Source organism: Eubalaena glacialis, chromosome 18 (genome assembly GCF_028564815.1).
Source record: "Eubalaena glacialis isolate mEubGla1 chromosome 18, mEubGla1.1.hap2.+ XY, whole genome shotgun sequence".
NCBI classification, from domain to species: domain Eukaryota; kingdom Metazoa; phylum Chordata; class Mammalia; order Artiodactyla; family Balaenidae; genus Eubalaena; species Eubalaena glacialis.
The window spans coordinates 62,110,046-62,129,740 of NC_083733.1; the positions used below are offsets into that span (position 1 = coordinate 62,110,046).

Genomic DNA, 19,695 nt, shown 5'->3' on the forward strand with positions numbered 1-19,695 from the left:
GGGGAAAGAGGCAAAACCTAATCCTCTCATTCACTCTTTCTCCATCGCCCACAACTTACATGTGACCCTAATGTTCTCATAATCTTAATTCCTAAGCCAGGAGTCCACACAGCATCCCGGCTGGGTCCCCACTCCTGACCCCTTCCCTCCTCCCTCATCCAAACTGCTTCCTTCATATACACAAATGAATCTGGTACCAAGGTGACGGTGGGTGGGGGTGGGGGGAAGAAGGTTGAAGCCAGGAGATCAGAGATGCCAAGACAGACCCAGTCAGAAGAAAAAAAGACAAAGATGGAGACAGGATCAGTCAAGAGACCAGGACAAATTGAGAAAAAGAAATCGAGACAAAAACCCGTAGCAGAATGACATAATAGAGACAGGAAGGTGATGGGAACACACAGACAAGGAGAAAGAAGTAGAGATGGGGTGAAACTCAGACGAAGAAATAGATGAGAAGAAAGAGGCTGAAGACACGGGATGGGAAAACAAAGACAGAACTGGGACCGGGTGAAATAAGGAGCTAAAGGGACAAAAAACAAATGAGAAATTTGAATGGAGAGGTTCGATTAGGGGGAAGGCAAGAGAATGTCAGAGAGGTGGGTGGTCACATGGAGAAACAGGTAAACTGAGGCACAGTTACCATGGGCAGGGAGATAGATTCTGACCCTCGAGGCACAGGCAGTGCCGTTCTGAGGTGTGTGGGATATGGCCATGATCCAGTGTGGGTGCTGGCAGGTCATTTCTGAGCATTTTCCTCACCAGCCCTGGCCCCGGGACAGCTTCTGGCCACCTTGCAGAAACCCAGCTCTGACGATAACCTGCCACCTTCCCAAACCCTCGCTGGCTCCTCGTCACCTCCTGAACTGTAAGTTGAGGCTGCAGCAGAAGTCGGTGATGCCGACACCAGACTGAGATCCAGAGAAGTGGAGAAGGCGGGGGTCTCGCTGCCACACAGGCATTTCTGCCTTTCTGAGCCTCGATGTTCCTATCTGTCAGATGGGGCTGTGGGGATGGCCATATCTCCTGGACAGCACCCGCTCCCTGCAGCCTCCCCTCTTCATCTCCCGAAACACACACACGCCCCACGTTCCTCCAAAAAGTTGTTTTTTGTCTTTTTTAAATAATGTGAAAATGCCACGCGAAGGTTTGAACCAGAGGCCCCTCCAGGGGCCAGGCTGGGGTGGGAAAGGGGAGACGCGAGATGGGGGGGTCCAGGTCCCTGAAGCCTTCGGCCCCTGTCTGGGGCTGGGAGTGGGTGAGGAGGGGCCTCCGCTGTGCAGAGGGGCTCCAGGCCCTAAAGAGTTCAGTTCAGTTCCGAGAAAGGCGGCTCTCCAGGGAGGGGTGAGGGGCTTCCTGCCTCATTTGGCACCGAGGGGGTCAGGTGGCTCAGGGGAGCCGTCTGGGGGGCTGGGGGGCGGAGGGCCAGGGCCTCCCGTTTGGCACATGGTGGGGGAGGGGGAGGGCCCGGTCTCGGGGGCCTCCCCGGAGGCGGCGTCTGTGGTGGTGGCAGTGGCTCCATCATCCACAGAGGATTCTACTCTCAACCCCTCTTCTGGGGGTGCAGGGGGGTCAGGTCTTCGGGGAGTCAGTTCTCCACGGGGCCTGAGGATGGAGGGAGAGGAGAGAGAAATGGAATTACTGGGCAGAAAGGCTCATGGCTTCTGGCTTGCCGATCGGAGTGAAAACCAAGCCCTCACCATGGGGAGGGCCCCACCTGATCTGCTCTGTCCTTTTTCTGTCCTCATGTACTCCCGCCCCCGACTCACTCTGCTCCAGCCACAGTGGTCTGCTTCCTTGCTGTTCCTCCAAGCACAGTCCTACCCCAGGGCCTTTGCACTGGCTGTTCCAACTGCCTGGCATGCCCTTAGCCCTTCCCATAGAACTCAGGCCTCAGTCGCCATGCCCCCTCTTCAGGGGTCTTCTCTGGGCCATTCTCAGTCAAGCAGTCGTCCCCCTCACCCCCCAAAGTCATTCTATCTCACTGCACTATAGTGGGGGGGGGGGGTTTGTTTTTTGTTTTTTTTGGCGGTGCCGCATGGCTTGTGGGATCTTAGTTCCCCGACCAGGGATTTCACCTCGGCTGTGAAAGCACTGAGTCCTAACCACTGGACTGCCAGGGAATTCCCTTCCACTATAGTTATTTTCTTTCACATTTCTCCTCTGGGATAATCTCAGTCATTGTCAAAGAGCTAGCTTCCTGTCTGCTTGCCCCTCTAGACTGGAAGATCAGAGAGGATGGGACTGCATTTGGTCACTGCTGCATCCCCAGCATCCAGTAGAGGCCCTGCACAAAGTGCCATCCCATCAGACTTTCCCATCCTGATCCCTTCTCTCCCAGCGGAAGGAGAGCCTCCCACCCACACAACAGATCCAGAAAACCAAGGTCTGTGGGGTGGAGACTCTCAACCAGGGCTGCCCACCGGGCACCCTCCCGCTCCACCTCACACTTCTCACCTGAGTGGCCTGGGTCAAGTCATTGCCCTCACTTCCAGTCCCTGAGCCTCAGTTTCCCTCTCTTTAAATGGGGAGCATGACCCTTGTGTCCTTTTCAAAGGAGTAGGGAAACTCTGAGATTCCTGGCATCACTCAGCACCCAGGGAACGTGTGTGAAGTGGGCAGAGCCACACCGAGCACAGGGGTCTGAGGAAGAAGGCGGCTCCGCCTGCCCCACCACCCCCAACCCCCAGCCATGGTCTCGAAACCGGCTCAGCAGCTTCCCAGCCCAGCTGCGGAATATCTAAGGACTGAGTAAAGGGATTTGGGGTTTTGTGTGATCGGGCCCTCCCTCTCCTCTCCAGGTGAATAAAGGTGAAGTCATCCTGGATTGCTGGCCCTATGGGCCTCAGCCCTGACTCAACACTTGGCTGGTGTCCCCACGCCCTGGAACCCACCTCACCCTGTCCTCTTGGGGGCCTCCGAGAAGACCTCTGGGAGGAAGTGACATTTGGGGGTGGAAATCTGAGGATGTTGCCAAGTGAAGGGTCAACCCTCAGCCCATCCCTCCTGCCCTTGACTCTGTATGTCCTCTCCTCTCCCTACTGGAGCCTTGCCTGGCCTCCTCCCCAGCCTCCCTGCCTCCACTGGCCCCCACAAGGCCCGGGAGAAGTCTCCCTACACCCGGGGCTGATGCTGCCCCTCCCCTGCTCCCTAGTGCCCCCAGGACAAGTCCCCGCCCCTCAGCTTACCCTCAAGCCCTGCGGGGTCTGTCCTGCTCTCTCTCACTTCCCACACCCACCCCCGTCCAACCAACTCTGCAAGTAACCTCCAGACACACCCGCTTCCCTTCTGTTCCATGAATCAGCCAAGCTCTCTCCTGCCTCAGGCCCTCTGCAAGCTGTCCCGTCTGCTAGCACGCTGTCCCCTTCCCCTTCACCTAGTTAACGACAACCAACCCTTCAAGTCCCTGGTTAAAGGACCCTTCCATCACCGAGGACACAAAGCCCTTTCCTCTTGTCATCTGCTTGCTCAGCAACCCTGAGTTGGCACTTATTCGCTGACTGTGGGACTGTGGGGCAGTGCTGCGGGTAGGGCGGAGGGGGGCCCACTGATCTTGCCCAGCACGGAGCCCCCCGAGCCCAGCACAGCCGACGCTCAATTAGCATCTACTTCATTAAACGCAGTAACAGCTACCAGTTAAAGACCCCTGCTGCGTGCACGGGGAGGTGGTGGTGAGGATTAGCATTATGGCGTAAGTAAAACGCAAGAAAGGTACCTGACAAATGCTGACTACTGTAGTGGACACAGACTCAGAGGCCCGGCAGCCAGGGTTTGTGCCCCGGCTCCTCATGCCTCTCTGTGCCTCAGTTTTCTCTTCTGTAAAATGGGGATGAGACTAGAATACACCCCATGGGATCATAGGGAGGATTAAATGGGGTAAGATGTTGCAAGCACATTCTAGGGTCTATGGGAGTGCCTGCTGTTATTGCTATGGGGCTCCCTGGCCATTTCCTCTCTGCTCTGGTTCATACTAACCAGCTTTGAGCCCCCTGGTTTCCTCTGGCTTCTTGTCTGCCTCTGATCAACCTATGCCCCCCCAAGGAGACGGGATCAAGATCCACCAAGTACCAGACAGGAATCTTAGCACAAAGATGGGGCAAAGATGGGAAAGAAAAAGAAAAATAAAAAGAAAGAAAGAAAGAGAGGGAGGGAGGGAGGGAGAGAGAGGAAAAGAAAGAAAGAAAGAGAGAGAGGGAGGGAGGGAGGGAGGGAGGGGGAAAGAAAGAAAGAAGAAAGAGAGAGAGGGAGGGAGGGAGGGAGGGAGAGAAAGGAAGGAAGGAAGAAAGGAAGAAAGAAAGAAAGAAAGAGAAGGAAAGAGAAAGAAAGAAAGAAAGAAAGAAAGAAAGAAAGAAAGAAAGAAAGAAAGAAAGAAAGAAAGAAAGAAAGAAAAGAAGGAAAGAAAGAAATGATTTGGGGCTTCCTTGGCGGTCCAGTGTTTAAGGGGGCACGGGTTCCATCCCTGGTCGGCAAACTAAGATCCCACATGCCAAGGGGCGCGGCCAGAAAAAAAAAAAAAAAAGATGGGCAAGACTCAGAAGGCATCCTTACAGAAGGGAAACTGAGGCTCAGGGAAGGGCGTGATTGCCCAAGCCCATCTGATGGACACCTCTTGGTCTGAGCGGGTTCCAGAGGTGGGTGGGGTTTCACTGGTGAGCAGCCAGACTGAGAGAGGGGAAGGAAGAAACTGGGAGAGAGGCAAAGAAATTCAGAGAGATGGGGACAAGAAAGTGGGAGACAGATGGGGACAGAGATTGGCAGACGTGGGGCAGGGCCAAGGGTCTGAAGCACGGTACCTGCGGGCCGGGCGTCGGGGGCCCGGGCGGGGGGCCCCGGGGTCTCCAGCGCAGGCGAGACGGAGAAGCGGGAGAAGCACAGGGGGGGGCCTGGAGGGGGGAGGAGGGGGAAATCCTCCGCCCACTCGAAACTGCCTCCTAGCGTTGGGGGCGGGGGGTTGAGGAGGGAGAGGAGAGGACGCGGTCAGACCCTCAGTCACTTCTTCAGCCCTCCACCCCACCCCTCAGCAGGCCCCGCCCCGCCGCTGCCCTTCCCATAGACCCCGCCCCCAACTCTGCCCCGCCCCGCCCCTCACCAAAGCCGCTGTCGTTGCTGGGAAACCCATCTCCGGGGGTGGCGGGGTGGGGAAGCGTCGGGGGCGCTGGGGGCGTTGACGGGTCCGTGTCCCCCTCGGGGGGGCCCTGGACACTCAGCTCGTTGGTTGGCGTCTCCTGTGGAGGCATATTAGGGGAGGCAAGAGGGGGCGAACCGTCACATCCCACTCACTACATCCCAACAAGCAACAAACCCCGCTAACATTTCTGGGGCTTCAGGCATCCCAATTTACAATCGCTCTCTCTGGAGATCCCCTAATCTGCCTTCGAAGCCTCAGGCCAGCTTTAACCTCCCCCGGCCTGAAGCTCCTCCCCCGACCACGGAGTTCCTCCCATAGCTAAGCAGTGCACTGCAGGAATTCTCTCCCGGCTCCTTAACGCGCTGCCTCCACGGAAGCCCCTAACCCAGGACTATCTCCGTAAGTCCCGTCCCGTCTCCATGAACCTTACTCACGTCCTAGATCTCGGCCGCAGGCGTCCAAGGGCGGGCCCCACAACTACCTGCTCCTATGGTCCTCTAAACCCCTAACCCATTTTGAGCATCTCCGGACCCTCCCGCGAGCCCCTAAGCCCCGCCCTCTGAAGAGGCCCCGCTCCAGTTTGTTTCAGTGCCCTAGGCCTCAGCTCTTGACCCTGTTCTCACTCATCTCAGGACCTTAGTATGCCCCGCCCCAGGTTCATCTAGACACGGCCCCAGTCCACAAGCACCACACCGCCCTGTTTTTCTCTTCAACGCTAACCTCCCAGGCTAGTTACTTTTAACACAATCCTCAACCCATCTCTCTTAGCCCCGCCCCAGTTCATTAGCTCTGTCCCATCCCTGAACCCACTACTGCACTTAGTATCTTAACACTACAAGCAGCATCTCTTTAAGCCCTACCTGCAGCTTCTCCATGGCCCCCCCCCTAGTGGATAAGATCCCCTCCATCCTGAGCCGGCCCCTCGGCCTCCACAACATTAGAGCGCTGGTGCAGAAACCCCATCCCGAACTTCACTAGGCTCCGCCCCCACCTTACAGACCACGCCCTAATCCTCTCACTTTCTCCTTAGCCTCTGACTACCAGGTACCGCGCTTTCCTTCCGGATCCGTTCTCATCTCCAGGCCTCTCCCTAGCCCTCCAGCATCCTCCCCCACCCCAGGCCCCACCTCTGCTCTACACTCGGCCCTTCCCCTGGCCCCGCCCCATCCCCAGGCCCCGCCCTCACACTCAAGGACTCATCCTGCCCTATTTCCCTAGCCAGTCTCTCCCCAGACTCCGCCCTCACCCTGCAGGCCCCGCCCCCACTTGAGGCGTGGCCTTCCTCCAGGCCCAGCCCCATTCCCAGGCCCCGCCCTCACACTCAAGGCCTCATCTGGTCCTTCAAGTCCCGCCCCATTCCCTGGCCCGCTCTCCCACGCCCCGCCCGCACCCTGCAGACCCCGCCCCCAATCTAGGCGCGGTCTTCATCCAGGCCCCGCCCCTCCCTAGACCCCAGCCCCGGGGTTCTGCGCGGGGGCAGCCCACCTGGTCGAAGAGGTAGACGGTCACGTCCCCGTGGAAGGAGACCATCTTGCGCTTCCTCTCCAGCTCGCTGTCCTCGGGTTCGTCGGCCCCGCGTGGAGACTTGAGCAGCCCCCGCAACGGGCGGGCCGCGTCCGCGTCGGCGCTGCTCACCACGACGGGCACCGGGGCTGCCCGCGCTCTCCCGGGGCCCCGCGGCCCCGCCACCGCGCCCGCCGCCGCCGCCTCCTCGTCCTCCTCCTCGTCCTCGTCCTCGTCCTCCCCGTCCTCCTCCGACGGCCCCGACGCCCCCGCCCCGCCGGCCTCCCCGCCAGCCGCCCCGGCGTCCACGCCCTCCCACGGGGATCGCCGCGGGCCCGGCCCCGGGAACGGCGTGAGCGTGAGCGGCGGCAGCGCCAGCGAGAGCCGCGAGAGCTTGGCTGCGAGGGGAGACACCCGGTGAGCTCCTGTTCCTGGGGAAACTGAGGCATGCCCTCCCGCCTAACTCTGTGTCCTCAGGTAATCTCAGCCACAGTCTGGGCCTTTTTCCACCCTTGTGAACCAAAAGGCTGCACTGGGGGTCTCCAAGCAGAAGGGTAGCGGTCTTCCCCCTACTCCAGTGCTTAACCCTCCCCGTGGCTCCCCAGTGCCCACAGCACAAAGCCCCAGTTTCTCCCGGGGCCATCAGGCCTGAGTGCCCTGGCTGTGCTGACCTCTCCTGGTTCTGTCCCCACCTCATTCTGGCTTGACCTCCATCCAACCACATGGGCCACATCTCCATTCCTCCCACCTCTGAGCCTTCGCATAGGCTGTTCCCTCTGCCTGGAACTTCCTTATCTAACTCAAGTCCTATTCATCGTCCAGCTCTGTCTGGACTTTCAAAGCCTTTGGAGATCTCCCAAGAGGTCAGGCCAGGCAACCCGCTCTGCACCCCATAGTACCAAGCACCTCGCCTTCCGAGCGGTTGATCTCAGTATAGAACTGTAATTCTGTGGCAGTGTGATTAATGTTTGCCTTGCCACAGAACAGAGACTGAGTCGGGCTCATTCTGGCTGTGTCCCCAAACCCCAAGCACATAGAAGTACTCAGTCAATATTCGTGGGATTAGTGAATAAATGTTCCCTGCTACACAATGTTGACCAAGGTACTTTCTTTCCCTTTTTGGCCCTCAATCGCCAGAAAATTGGGGTGTCTAGGCATCTCCAGGTCCTTTCCCTGCCCTAAGACTCCTTGATCTCAGCCTGCTGGGAGGGAAGGACTTCAGGTCCCTGGAGGAGGAAACCTCACTTCAAATCCCAAGCCTACCCTGCTCTCTTGCTGTGTGTCCCTGGGCAAGCAGATCCACCTCTCTGAGCCTCTGTTTCCTCACTGGTAAATGGAGGGGCCACTCATTCCTCCATTACTGCATAAGTGAGCTGTGTGCCAGGCCCTGTTGGGGGCGATGGTGGGGATGAGAAGAGGGGCAGGGCAGGGCAAGGAGAAAGATGGATGTGGACCGAGTCACTCTCCACCCCTCATTCACTCAACTCCAGCTTCACCAGCCTTTTGCTATTCCCTGAACATGCCAAGTTAATGCCCATCTCAGTGTCCTCTACCTGAAACATCCTTCTCCCAGATGTCCACCTGGCTCACTTCCTTCATGTCTGCTCAGAAGTCACCTCCTCATTGAGGCCTTCCCTGACCACCCATCTCAAGGTGATGGGATGGAGGGGGGCTTTATAGAGGAAGCTATCAAGGGCTGTGGATACCCAAAGGAAGGACAGGGTGACAGTCTTTCGAAATCAGGAAGGCTTCCCAGGGAAGGGGAAATTTGAGTGGGGTCATGAAGGATGAGTAGGAGTTCACTGGATTTTTTTAAAAAAAAGCAAAGCATGCTATTCCCAGTCTCTTCGCACCCAACAACACCGACCCCCCCCACCCCCGCCTCAGACCCTCTGAGGCATCTTAGTTGCTCATCCCCTGTCATTTTCATGCTGCCCAGGGTCTTTCCTGACACAGCTGGTTGCAAACTCCCCACAACAACCTTGAGGAAGTGGTAGTGTTCTAATGCCATGGGTTTGAGAAAGGAAGGCTCTGTGCTCAGTCCCCTTCCTGAGCTTTCCCTCTTGAGCCTCAGGCTCCTCTGGCAAACAGAGATAATAACCCTTCCCTCAAGTGTGGCTGTGAGGTTGCCAATATAAAACAGGCCCAGTCATTTATAACTTTCATACCAGGATTTAAGGAAATCAGGCCTCTGGATGATTCCAGTGGAACCACATTCCTATGTCCACATCTAAACAGGGGCTGTTTATTTTACTCTCCATTTATCTTTTAAATTGTCCCCTCTCTATGACAAACTATTTCCTGTGTTCCTATCAAAACTCAGTTTCCAGAAAAGGCCTTTCTACTAGGCTTTCAAGCCACCAGTACTGCGGTGGGCAGGGCAGGGTCTGAGGATCCCTGGGTCTCAGCCCTGGACAGCTCAGGGCCTGGCGCACAGGAGGCCTGGCACAATGAATAGATGCCTCAGCTTGTTGGAAAGTTTAAACCAGAGATCACGCACTGGCAGCCCAGCCCACAGAAAGGCTTCTTTTGAATTGGTTTCAACCATTAAAACACCCAGAACTCTGGCTTAAAGGGGGAGAGCAGCAGATTTGGCAACACCAGGTGGGCATTCCTGAATGGAGCTGAGAAGTGGCTGCATTTCCTCCCCAACTCTTACCCCACATCTCCCAGCTCTCATTCATTCATTCATTCCCACCTGTCATTCATTCCCTTATATTGTCTGACCCCCTATGGGCATCTGAGTTTGCAACCCCTAGTTGACGTGAATTGTGATATAACAGCAGGTGCTTAGAAGTGCCAGGCATTGGGCCAAAGGCTTTGGAAGTCCTAACTCATTTAACCCTCACAATCCTATTAGGTAGGCGCTATCCTTTTTTGGCAGATGGGGAAACTGAGGCACAGAGAAGGTCATCTGTCCAGATCACAGAGCTAGGAAGGGGCAAAGCCAGGATTTGAGCCCAGGGAGTGTGGCTCTAGGGTCTGCACTTGTCACCACCAGGCTGACCTGTCTGGTACCTGGGAGCCTGAGCTTCTCAACTGCACCCTACACCTTGGAAGGAGCTGGGCCTCGGCCCCCAACCGCGCTCCCGTGCTCCCAGCAGCCTGCTCACCTTTGATCTGCTCGCTGTTCCCCTGAGGGGGTCCCAAGTCCAAGAACAGTCGTGGCATCTCGGGGCCCTTCCTCTCGGGCTTGGGGGGGTCCCCGTCTTCGTTGGGTGCTGTGTCTCCGCCGGCTCTGCTGTCTGGGACCCCGGGCTCTCCCTCGGAGGCTGCCTCCGGCCTGGCTCTCTGGGGCGCTGGCTCCGGCCTCGTCGGCTGTGCTTCCAGCGGCGGTGGAGGTGGCTGTGGCCTCGTGCTGTCGACCCATCCGGCCTTTGCGTCCACGCCGCTTCCGAGGCCGCCGCCGGGGGCCATCCCCATGCCCACTGGGGCTCGGACCCCACTCCCGAGGTCCAGCCTCCCAGCCCCGGGGGCTCTCGGTGCCCCCCCAGTCTCGGGGGCTCTCCTCTCGGTCCCGGGTTCCGGCACCCCGCTCCTGGGGGCTGGGCCAATGGGGCCAGGGGCTGTCTCCCCGCCGTTCAGGGCCAAGGCCACTGCGCCAGGTGCCAGGGCTCTCTCCAGCGAGGTCTCTGGGGCTGGCTCCCCGTTCATGGGGGCTGGAGCCCCACTCTCGGGCATCTTCTCCCAGGGCCCTGGGGCTCTCCAAGGCCCAGTCTCTGGCAGCCTCTCCGGGTTCCTGGGGAGTCTCAGGCCCCCATTCTCTGACACCTCCTCGATCTTTGGGGGTGTCAGCCCCCCATTCACCAGCACTTGCTCTTCTCTCTCCGGAGACCCCAGGCCCCCATTCTCCAGCACTTTCTCCTCCCTCCTTGGGGGTGGCAGCTCCCCATTCGCCAGCACTTGCTCTTCTCTCTCTGGGGACCCCGGGCTCCCGTTCTCCGCCGCCTTCTCCTCGACGCCCAGGGCTCTCTGTTCCCCATTCTCCAGCACTGTCACCCCGTTCACGCGGAGGCTCAGGCCCCCGTTCGGGCTTGGGGCTTGCTTCCCGCTGTCCAGGACTGTGGGGCCCCTGCTTGGGCCCGGGGCTCTCTCCCGGTTCCCGGGGCCTCTCCCCGCCCTCCTGGGCCCTGTGTCGCGGGCGGCTGCCCCCTTCTCCCCCAGGAGCTTCCTTGTCACGTCCTCCCGCAGGGACATCAGCAACTGCTCGGTGCTCACTTGAACTACGAAGGTCGGCTTCTCCCGGGCCCCCGGGAGCGGGAGGGGACCCGGGTCTGGGGGTGGCCGGGGCGCTCCCGGGTCGGGGGGCTCGGGGGGAGCCCGTGGTCGAGGGACCCCTTCCTCCTCTGCTGCCCCCCCACCGGGGAAGGCTCCCTCGGGGGAAAAAGGGGTCTCGGTCTCGTAGCCGCTGTCGCCCGGTTTGGGGCCCGGAGACGACAGGCCTGAGCCGGGACTGGCCACGGCCGAGGGGGGGTCGGGGGACACGGCCGGGTCCGCGGGGGCCCGAGGAGGTGGCGGCGGCGGGGGGGGAGCGGGAGGTGGCCCCCGCCCGGGGTACTGGGGCGCCGCCGCCCCCATGAGGGGGTCCAGAAACTCGGGGGGGGCCGAGGCGGGGGGGTTCAGGGGCAGGTCGGCCAGGGAGCCCCGCTCCGCCCGCAGGGACGAGTCGTCCTCGGGGGGATGGGGGCAGCCAAGAGCAGGGTGGCCGCCCCAGCCGGCGACGGCGTCCCCCCGCTCCAGGGGCAGGCAGGAGCAGGCCCCCTCGCGGCTGCACAGGGGACAGGGTAGGGGGCCCCGGCGGCTGGGGCCCCCCCCAAGGCTGCTGCTGTCTTCCCCCGGGGAGCTGCCCTCCTCCTCCTCCTCTTCCTCTTCGGCCCACGGGGTGGCCCCCCGCTCCCCCAGCACCTCGGCGGGGTCTCCTGCCAGGGTCTCCCCGGCGCCTCGGCCCTCGGGGTCCCAGCCACTCAGGAGGAAGCTGCCGGGGGCCGAGGACTGGGCCGGGAAGGGCCGGGCCGCCGGGAAGAGGGGGGAGGCCCAGGTCTCGGACACCAGCTGGGGGACCTCGGGGGGGGCCTGGGGGGCCTGGGGGGCAGGCACTCCTGGGTCCAGGGGGTCCCAGTCATTGGGGAAGAGGGGCTCTGGCGGGGAGCCATGCTCCTCGAGGCGGATGTAGTATTCGCTGCTCACGGAGGGGCTGCGGGCGCTGATGACCGGCAGCACGCTGGGCGTGGACAGCGCCTCGTAGAAGGGGTTGGAGGGGTTGGCCCGGGGGGCCGGGGGCGCGGACGCCGGCTGCCAGGTGGGTGCCCCCCCGCCCCGACCGGCCCCCCGCCGCGCCTTCTCCCACAGGCACTCAAGGTTGAGGCCACGGCTACTCTCGGTGACCGTGAGCACGTCGTCCGGGTCAGCCCCAGGGAAGCCATCCAGAAGGGGGAACGGAGAGGACAGGGTCCCCGGGCGGGGCACGCTGTGCTGCGGGGGCCAGGGCCAGGGGAAGGGACCATCTCGGGGGGGCGGCGGCGGCGGCGGGGGCCTTGGGGGCCGCTCAGAGAGCAGGTAGGTGAGCTGCAGTTGCAGATCAGAGGCCGAGGGGCGCTGGGCAGGCGCCCGCCAGCAGGACTGCAGGATGTCGTACCTGGGGGAGGGGGAGGAGGCAAGAGTGAGTAGGGCAGAGTCCTGGGGGGCGGGGGGCGTCACTGGGGGTGGGCAGAGACCAGGAGAAAGTGGGGGGCAGAGACCCAGGGAGAAGAGGACCAAGACCCAGCGAGAGGGGGGAACAGAAACCAGAGAGAGGGAGACAGAGACCTAGAAGAAGAGAGGACAGCAAGGCGCATGTGCGTAAATGACGGTTAAGGTGGCCTTCCCGTTTGGGTTACAAGTTTTGGAATCAGAGACAAGCAAGCAGCAGGGGTCTTCTAGGGCTGGAGAAACTACGTTCAAACACCAGCTGTCACTCCATGCCTCAGTTTCCCTGCTCCAAGTAGCAGATGCTGGCGGAAGGGGTGGGGACGTCCCCACTCCATTCTAGGGCTGGCAGCAAGTGGTGCAATTGTGGAGGGGGGAGAGTGTGAAATGAGGCGGGGGATTCTGGGATCATCCTGGGGTGGGAGGTGGAAGGTCAGGGGTCCGGGGTCAGGCCCCGCCCTCACCAGTAGTCCCCGTAGGGCAGCTTGAGCCTCGGCCTGGCCAGCTTGACGTGCTGCTGACGGACAACGAAGGCGAGGACCTCCTCGTCTGACAGGTGGCGGTAGGGCTGTGCCCCAAACTCAAACAGCTCCCATAGGGTGACCCCTAGGGACCTGCGGGGAGCAGAGGGCAGAGGAAGGTCAGAGCCCTGCCCTGACCGGCCAGGGGGCTGCCCCTCCAGGCCTCAGTTTCCCCAACCGTAGAACCTGTGACCCTTCCACCTTCCTTGCCCTCCTCGGCCGCCCCCCGGCCCGGGCCCCTCACCAGATGTTGCTCTCGCGGCTCTGGTCCACCACCATGAAGGTCCCGTGCAGCTCCCCGAGGAGCTCGGGCGCTGCCCAGCGCAGCGGGATCCACAGGCGCTCGGGGGTCAGGTAGTAGTCCTCCTGGGTGTGGGCGGCACGGGGCGCGGTCAGGCAGGCCGGGGCGCCCCCCGCCCCCTCCCGCTCTGATGGAGGGCAGCCCTCACCTTGTAGTTGCTGTGCGCCAGCCCGTAGTCTCCGATGCGCACGGTGAGGTCGGAGGTCAGCAGGCAGTTGCGCAGGGCCAGGTCGCTGGGGGCGGGCGAGGGGGGCGAGGTAAGAAGGGGGTAGCTTGGGGAAGCCCGCCCCCCCTTCCTAGACCCCGCCCACTTTCCCGCACTGCTCCCCTTCCCTCTTCTTTTCCTCCCTCCTCCTCTCCTACCTTGACTCCTCCCCCTCCCCTGACTCCTCCCTCTCTTCTGTGACCCCCTCCTCCCTTCCTGACTCCTCCCCTCCTCTCCTGACTCCGCCTCTTCCCCCTGACCCTCCTGGGCTTTCCCCGCCTCTTGTGTCTCCCACTCAGGCCTCCTTCCCTCCTTAAACCCCTCCCCTGTGGCCTCATCTCCCACCCCCGTAGCCTGGCCTCTTTCCCCTAAGTTGTCCCCTCTCCCCCCGGTTCCTCCCGGTGGCCCCCGGGCTGCCACCTGTGCACATAGTTGTGGGAGTGGAGATGTGCCAGCCCGCGGGCGATCTCCAGGCCCATCCTCTGCAGTGTCCGCAGGTCTCGAGGGGGCAGCTCAGGGGACAGGCCCTCGGGGGGCCGCTGGGCCCGGAGGTAACGCTTCAGGTCCCCCTGGGAGAGAGGGCAGGGAGGGGTCAGCACCACCGCCCCCTCCCAGGCACCCACGCCAGGCAATCCGCGGCGAGGATGGGGCGACCTCTGCCCTCAGTGGGCAGCCCCCTCTGGGCCTCAGTTTCCCCTGCTGCTTAGAAGCGCGCAGGAACAGCACCCACCCGCCTCATGCGCTAGTTCAGGGCACACCACCTGGGGAGTGAGTGCTCATCTACAGAGATGGCAGTGCTTGTCACAGGTGTTGCTGTGATGATGATGATGATGATGTCATTGCTGAAGATCCCTAGGAACTGCCCTGAGCCCTCACCCCGCCCAGCTCCCGCCTCTGCCTCCCCCGCCCCAGACCCTCACCAGTTGACAGAACTCCATAATCAGCAAAAAGGGCAGTGTCTCCACGCAGACGCCCAGGCACTGGAGGACGTTGGGGTGCTGCAGGCTCCTGCGAGGGCAAGGGGGTTGCCTGGGTCAGAAAACAGCCCCTTCCATCCCACCCCAGCCCTCTGTCCCACCCCAGCCTCCCAGCAAAACCAAACTGTTGCTTCAGCCTCTTTGGTCTCAGTTTCCTTACTCCTTCCCCACATCCCCATCTCAGGACCACCCCACTGTCTCCCAGTCCCTAAGCCAGACCCCCAGGCACCTCCTTGCCCCTCCTTCTGGCTCACCACCCCCTCAGCCTTTCTTCCTGCCCCCTGACTCTTCCCTCTCCCCTGCCCTCCCCACAGCCCCAGCTCAAGCCTCCTCCTCACCTCCTGGACTCTCTTCTCAGCCTCCTGCCAGCCTCCCTGCCTCCAGTCTCTCCCTTCCAGTCTGTCCCTGACCTGATGCCCACCTGCTCATGACCCTCCATGGCTCCCCGGTACCCTGGGACAGAGCCTGGCTCACTCCTCGGTCTTTCCCGCCCCTCTGCCTTCCCCAGCATCATTCTTCACGCCCGTGTACCTCTCTCCAAACTCCCAGGTGCCTGCTTAGGCTCCAAGCCTTTTGCATTTACTTCTCTCTGTGGAGAGTACTCTCCTCTCGTCAAAGTCCTCCTCATCCCTTAGTTTCAGCATCATTTCCTCAAGAAATGTCACTGTCCCCTCCAACACTGGGGGATGCCCCTCTTTTATCCTCACATTGTGGGTAAGAGTCAGGCTTGCGGGTCTGAATCCTGTCTCCACCTTTCCCAAGTGTGTAACCTCACAGAAGTCATTTCAGCTCTAGATCTGCTCTAACACGGGAGTCACCGGCCATATGTGACAACTGAGCTCTCGAAATGTGGCAGAGGTAGCTGAGGAAAGACATTTTGAACTTGATTACATTTTATTTAAGATGAATTTAAATAGCCATATGTGGCTAGTGCTTGCCAGCACGGGCCTAGAGAGAGACAGGCAAGGAAGCAAGTAAACGGATGAAATAATGACAAACTAGGGTACGTGTTATGCAGAAAATATACAAGTTGATGTGGTGGAGCATCCCAGGGTCCTCCTTAGGTGGGGGAGGGAGAGAGAAAGAGAGAGAGAGTGTGTGTGTGTGAGTGTGTATGTGTAAGGGAAGGCCTTTCTGATCTGAGACCCAGGAAGGGCAAGGGTTCCCATCATCTGAAACTGGGGCTGGGTGAGGCAGGAGTGATATTCTAGACAGAGGGAACAGCAAGGACGGCGGTCCTGCGGCAGGAAAGAAGCTGGCATGTGGGAGGGTCAGTGGGGAGACCGGGGTGGCAGGGGGCGAGAGGGCTGGTGGCAGGAAGGGAACAGGGCTTGTGGGCTGTAGGGACCAGTGGGGCTTTGTCCTACGGGCCACAGAAAACCATGGGAGGTTTCAGAGGAAGGGGCTAATAAAATCTCTGGGCAAAGCTCACTTTTACAACCCTCTGATAAGAGGTCCCCGTGTATGCACCCTTTCCACGACAGGGCACTCACTACCCCACAGGGCATTCATGTAACAAATGTTTATTTAATTCTTGTCTAGAAGCCCGTAGAGTGGAGGGGAGACCAGGCAGGGGAGGGACAGGGTCCTGCCTTCCCAGACCTCCCAGTCCAATGGGGACAGGGGTGGGAGGACCCCGGTCTGTGATTCTGATTCTGTCCTTCCTCACGCACAAGCAGGGGCCTGAGGAAGGGAACCACCATGAGGTACCCAGTGCCTAACACAGGGTCATCTCGCATCCTCTCAGCTGCCCTCTACATGAGGCTGCTCAGACTTCCTGGACTCCCTTTCCAGATGAACATACTGAGGTTCAGAGTGGAGAGGGGCAGGTCTCCAGCTCAGCTTCTGCGCTGTCCCCTCGCCTTCATCACACTGCCTTCCTTTCCCTGGCTCTGTCCCAAGGAAGGACCTGAGGCTCAGGGAGGGAGATTCTCTGGATTGAGTGGCACAGCCAGGAAAAGGTAGATGGAGGATTCGAATCCAGATCTGACCCCACACTGCACTCCTCCCACTTCCAAATGTTACCCCCCCGAGGCACAAACTCAGATATTTGGGCCTTCAGAGCCCCGCGTCCACCGAGAAGTCCCCATACCTGTACGGCTGTGCTTCTGAGATGAACTTGCGCTGCTCCAGGGGCCCTGCGCTGGCTCGGAGCTCCTTTACCACCACCTGGGCTGGGGTGTAGTCCGAGAAAATCTCTCCCAGGATCACCTGATCAAGGGGGACCCAGGAATCAGCGCCTGTGGTTTCCCCAGCCCCATCCCAGGGACCACCTCCACCCCACCGTATGGCTCCCATCTTCCCCCTCTTTCCAGTCTCTTCCTTCAAATCCCACCACCCTCGTACTCCCACCAGACGTGGGGTTAGAGACTCACAGGCCCAGAGTCCGATGGACGCAGGGACGGGTGGAAGGATGGACAGACGGACGCGTGGAGAGCCGGATGGCGAGGCGGAGTGGTCAATGGAGTGAGGAGGGAGGCGCTGACCGACAGGTGGCGGGGGGATGGAGTGGATGGGAGTGGGTGAGAGGTGAACAGAGGGGAGGGCAATGGGTGGGCTGAGGGGGGCAGGGGGACGAGGCAGGGGGCAGATGAGAAGTGGTGGGAGCAGGGGGGATGGACACAGAACAGGAGCATCGCCCTGGGTTGTATGCGCCCTCTACCGCCCACCCCCAGCCCCACTTACTTACCTTCCCAAACCAGCCACTCCCAATCTCCTGCAGGTAGCTGAGGTGCTGGCGGCTAAGGCCCAGGGGGGTGGTCATGTCTGGTGGGGGGCAAAAGGGAGAGGCACCTGAGCCTCTCTCCCCTCCCAAGTGCCATCAACACCCCTCAATCCAGTGGGGACTGGGGTCAAAGCAGACACAGCAAATCTGTTTTCATTGGCTGCCCCAACATTCCACGATGGGATCTCTGCCTCCTCATTGGCTGCCCACAAGGTTCCAACGTCCAATCTGTCCTTCCCTTTGGCGTCCCAAGATCCTATGACACGACTTCAGCCTGCCATCGGCTACCTCTGACATTAAGATCTAGGCTGACCTTACCATTGATTGCCCCACAAGAATCCCCAAATCTGGTTGTGGATGAAGCAATGGCTTCTACCAAGGTGTTCTCTGACTTCCTTCAGGCTGCTTCCAAGATTCCGGGGCTCCCACCTCTGCCTTTCCCCTTGGCTGCCTTGGGCCTCTGCTCCCTGTTCCCCGAGGGAAAGCTCTCAGGGCCTTCCACCCTGTCCCGTGGGGCCATGGGGGCCCTAGACAGGGTGCAGGGCAGTACCTGAGTGGGATGGCTGCGGGGCAGGCATCGGCAGGGAGACCTCGGCCAGAGGGAGAATGTAGACATCAGGCAGTGACTGTGAGGAGGAGGTCTCTTCGGCGGGGGGAGTGTACTCCCCGGAGCAATCCTCCCCTTCCGGGTTCTCAAACTCCTGGGGCCGGGATGGGTGAGGAGTGGGAGAACACAGGGCTGAGACACGCCATGGTCCTTCTCATCAATAGTATCCCCATCTTTCTCATGACTGTCCCCCAGTCCCAGTCCCATTCCCATCCCAAGGCTCTGGACCTTGCCATAACTTCAGGCCTGAAGGGCTCTCAGACTCACTACGCCGCTCCCCCTCCTACCACCTGGATTGAGGGGAAAAGGACTTGCTGGCGTCTTCCTCCCGACCTTGAATCCCCTCATGCACCTCACCTTGAAGCCAACATCGCCCCGTTTGCAGCACAGACAGGTGAGGAGGAGGAAGATGAAGGCCAGCAGGCCAGAGCAGGAAATGAGGACCACGGCATAGGGAGGAGCCAGAGGGGCCCGGCCCAGGGCGAATCCATCTGTGGGCACAGGACTGGGCTGGGGTCCCGGCTTGCAAGGCCCTGGCTCCCGGATTCCTTGCCCCTCCCCGTCCAGCTAGTCTTCACTACAACTCCCATGATGCTCTGCAACCAGGGGCCCCTTGGCAGAGGAGCCGGATGGCCCAGGGCATTGTGGGAGTTGTAGTTTGGGGCCTTCTCAAGTGGTTGGGTTGGGGGTGGGGTCCCTCCTCTCGCCCCAAGCTGGGACCCCCCCCATCACCTCACCCCCCAGGCTTGAATGAATTTCAGTGAGGATTGAGGGAAGGAGGAGTAATAGTGGAGACTGGAGCTCTCAGAATTTAAAATACGCTCCCACGACAGCCTTCTTACCCACTGTTTGGGGAAGAGGATGAGCCCCCAACTGCAGGCTGGGAGAAGATTCTTGCCCCATGCTGGAACCTCCTAGTTACGGGGGTTGAGGCTTGTTTCTTTTAGGGACGCTTGGAGCACACACATGTCCTCTGTTCCCAGCCCAAGCCCCTGAGAAGGGAGCTCCGCAAGCCTTGGGTCTCCCCCAAAGCCAGAGACAGCCTCCAATGCTGTGTCCCCCTTAGAAACAGTATTCCTCCCCTCTGTCCCCAATTCTCCCAGAGGCCCTGTCCTTGCCCGGCTCCCTGCACACACCTGCACACACATGCGTGTGCACACACACACGTTGCCCGAACGGACCCCCTCCCCACCCAGCCCCCAGCCTTCCTCCCACAGGCCCTGCTAACAGAGGCACCGTCCCCGCGGCTCCCCAGGCCCTGGCTCGCTGCGGGAAGACGCCACACCGGTGATGGAGCCGGAGCCCCGCAGACAGACCTCCAGGGCAGGCCAGGGTGGGGTTGGGGGCCGCTGGACAGCCGGATGGCCGGAGAGACTTACCTGGGTGGGCCGGGGACGCCAGGCAGCCGGAGGTGGAAACGGCCGCGAGGAGGATGAGGGCGCCGGGAGCAGGCATCTTGTCGAGGATGGAAGGGAGGTGGAGGTGGTGGCGGCTGGGGAGGAGGGGGGGGCGGGCCCTCAGCCCCCAGCCATGGGGACCCGCGCGACCCTGGCCTCCCCCCAGCCCAGGAGAGGGGCAGGAGACTCAGGACAGGGGGAGGGAGGGGCTGCTTACTGGCTCAGGTACCCCCCTCCCCCTCTTTGAAGGGGCAGACAGATGAAGGGATGGAGAGGCGGACAGAGGAGAGGAGCTGGGGAGCCGGGGTTGCTGGGGGGGGAGAGGGTAGGATGGGGGGGGAGAATGAGGGCCCCGCCCCCGAGGGCAGCCGGGATTGGGGGAGCAGAGAGCCTGTCAGAGGAAGGGTGGGAGGAGGGAGGATGGAGGGAGGATGGAGCGTCGTCATGGCAACTGGCTCCCCAGTAGCATTGGCTGCCAGGAGGGAGGGGAGGGGGAGGGACAGACAGGGACCAGCAGATCCTTGTGTGGGGGGGACACAGGGCCCACAGTGCCTGGCCCGGACACTGCTGTGACATGCCACCAGCAGGGACACGTGTGCTCCGCGCCACGATGCAGATGTCAGGCAGGCACACGCAGCCCACACATGGC

General features: G+C 60.9%; 1 protein-coding gene across 1 annotated transcript; it reads right to left on the minus strand.

Moving 5' to 3' along the window:
- Nucleotides 1-1,100: 1,100 nt before the first annotated feature.
- LMTK3 (lemur tyrosine kinase 3) lies at nt 1,101-19,134 on the minus strand. Its single transcript, XM_061173422.1, has 15 exons — nt 19,029-19,134; nt 18,007-18,140; nt 17,593-17,743; nt 17,007-17,083; nt 16,410-16,528; nt 14,261-14,348; nt 13,761-13,909; nt 13,284-13,368; nt 13,079-13,200; nt 12,778-12,927; nt 9,742-12,263; nt 6,611-7,026; nt 5,087-5,222; nt 4,791-4,928; nt 1,101-1,602 (listed from the first exon to the last, which is right to left on the minus strand). Exons 1-15 carry the CDS (start codon nt 19,102-19,104, stop codon nt 1,586-1,588), a joined length of 4,380 nt encoding a protein of 1,459 aa, XP_061029405.1. The 5' UTR covers nt 19,105-19,134; the 3' UTR covers nt 1,101-1,585.
- Between the last annotated feature and the right edge of the window lie 561 nt (nt 19,135-19,695).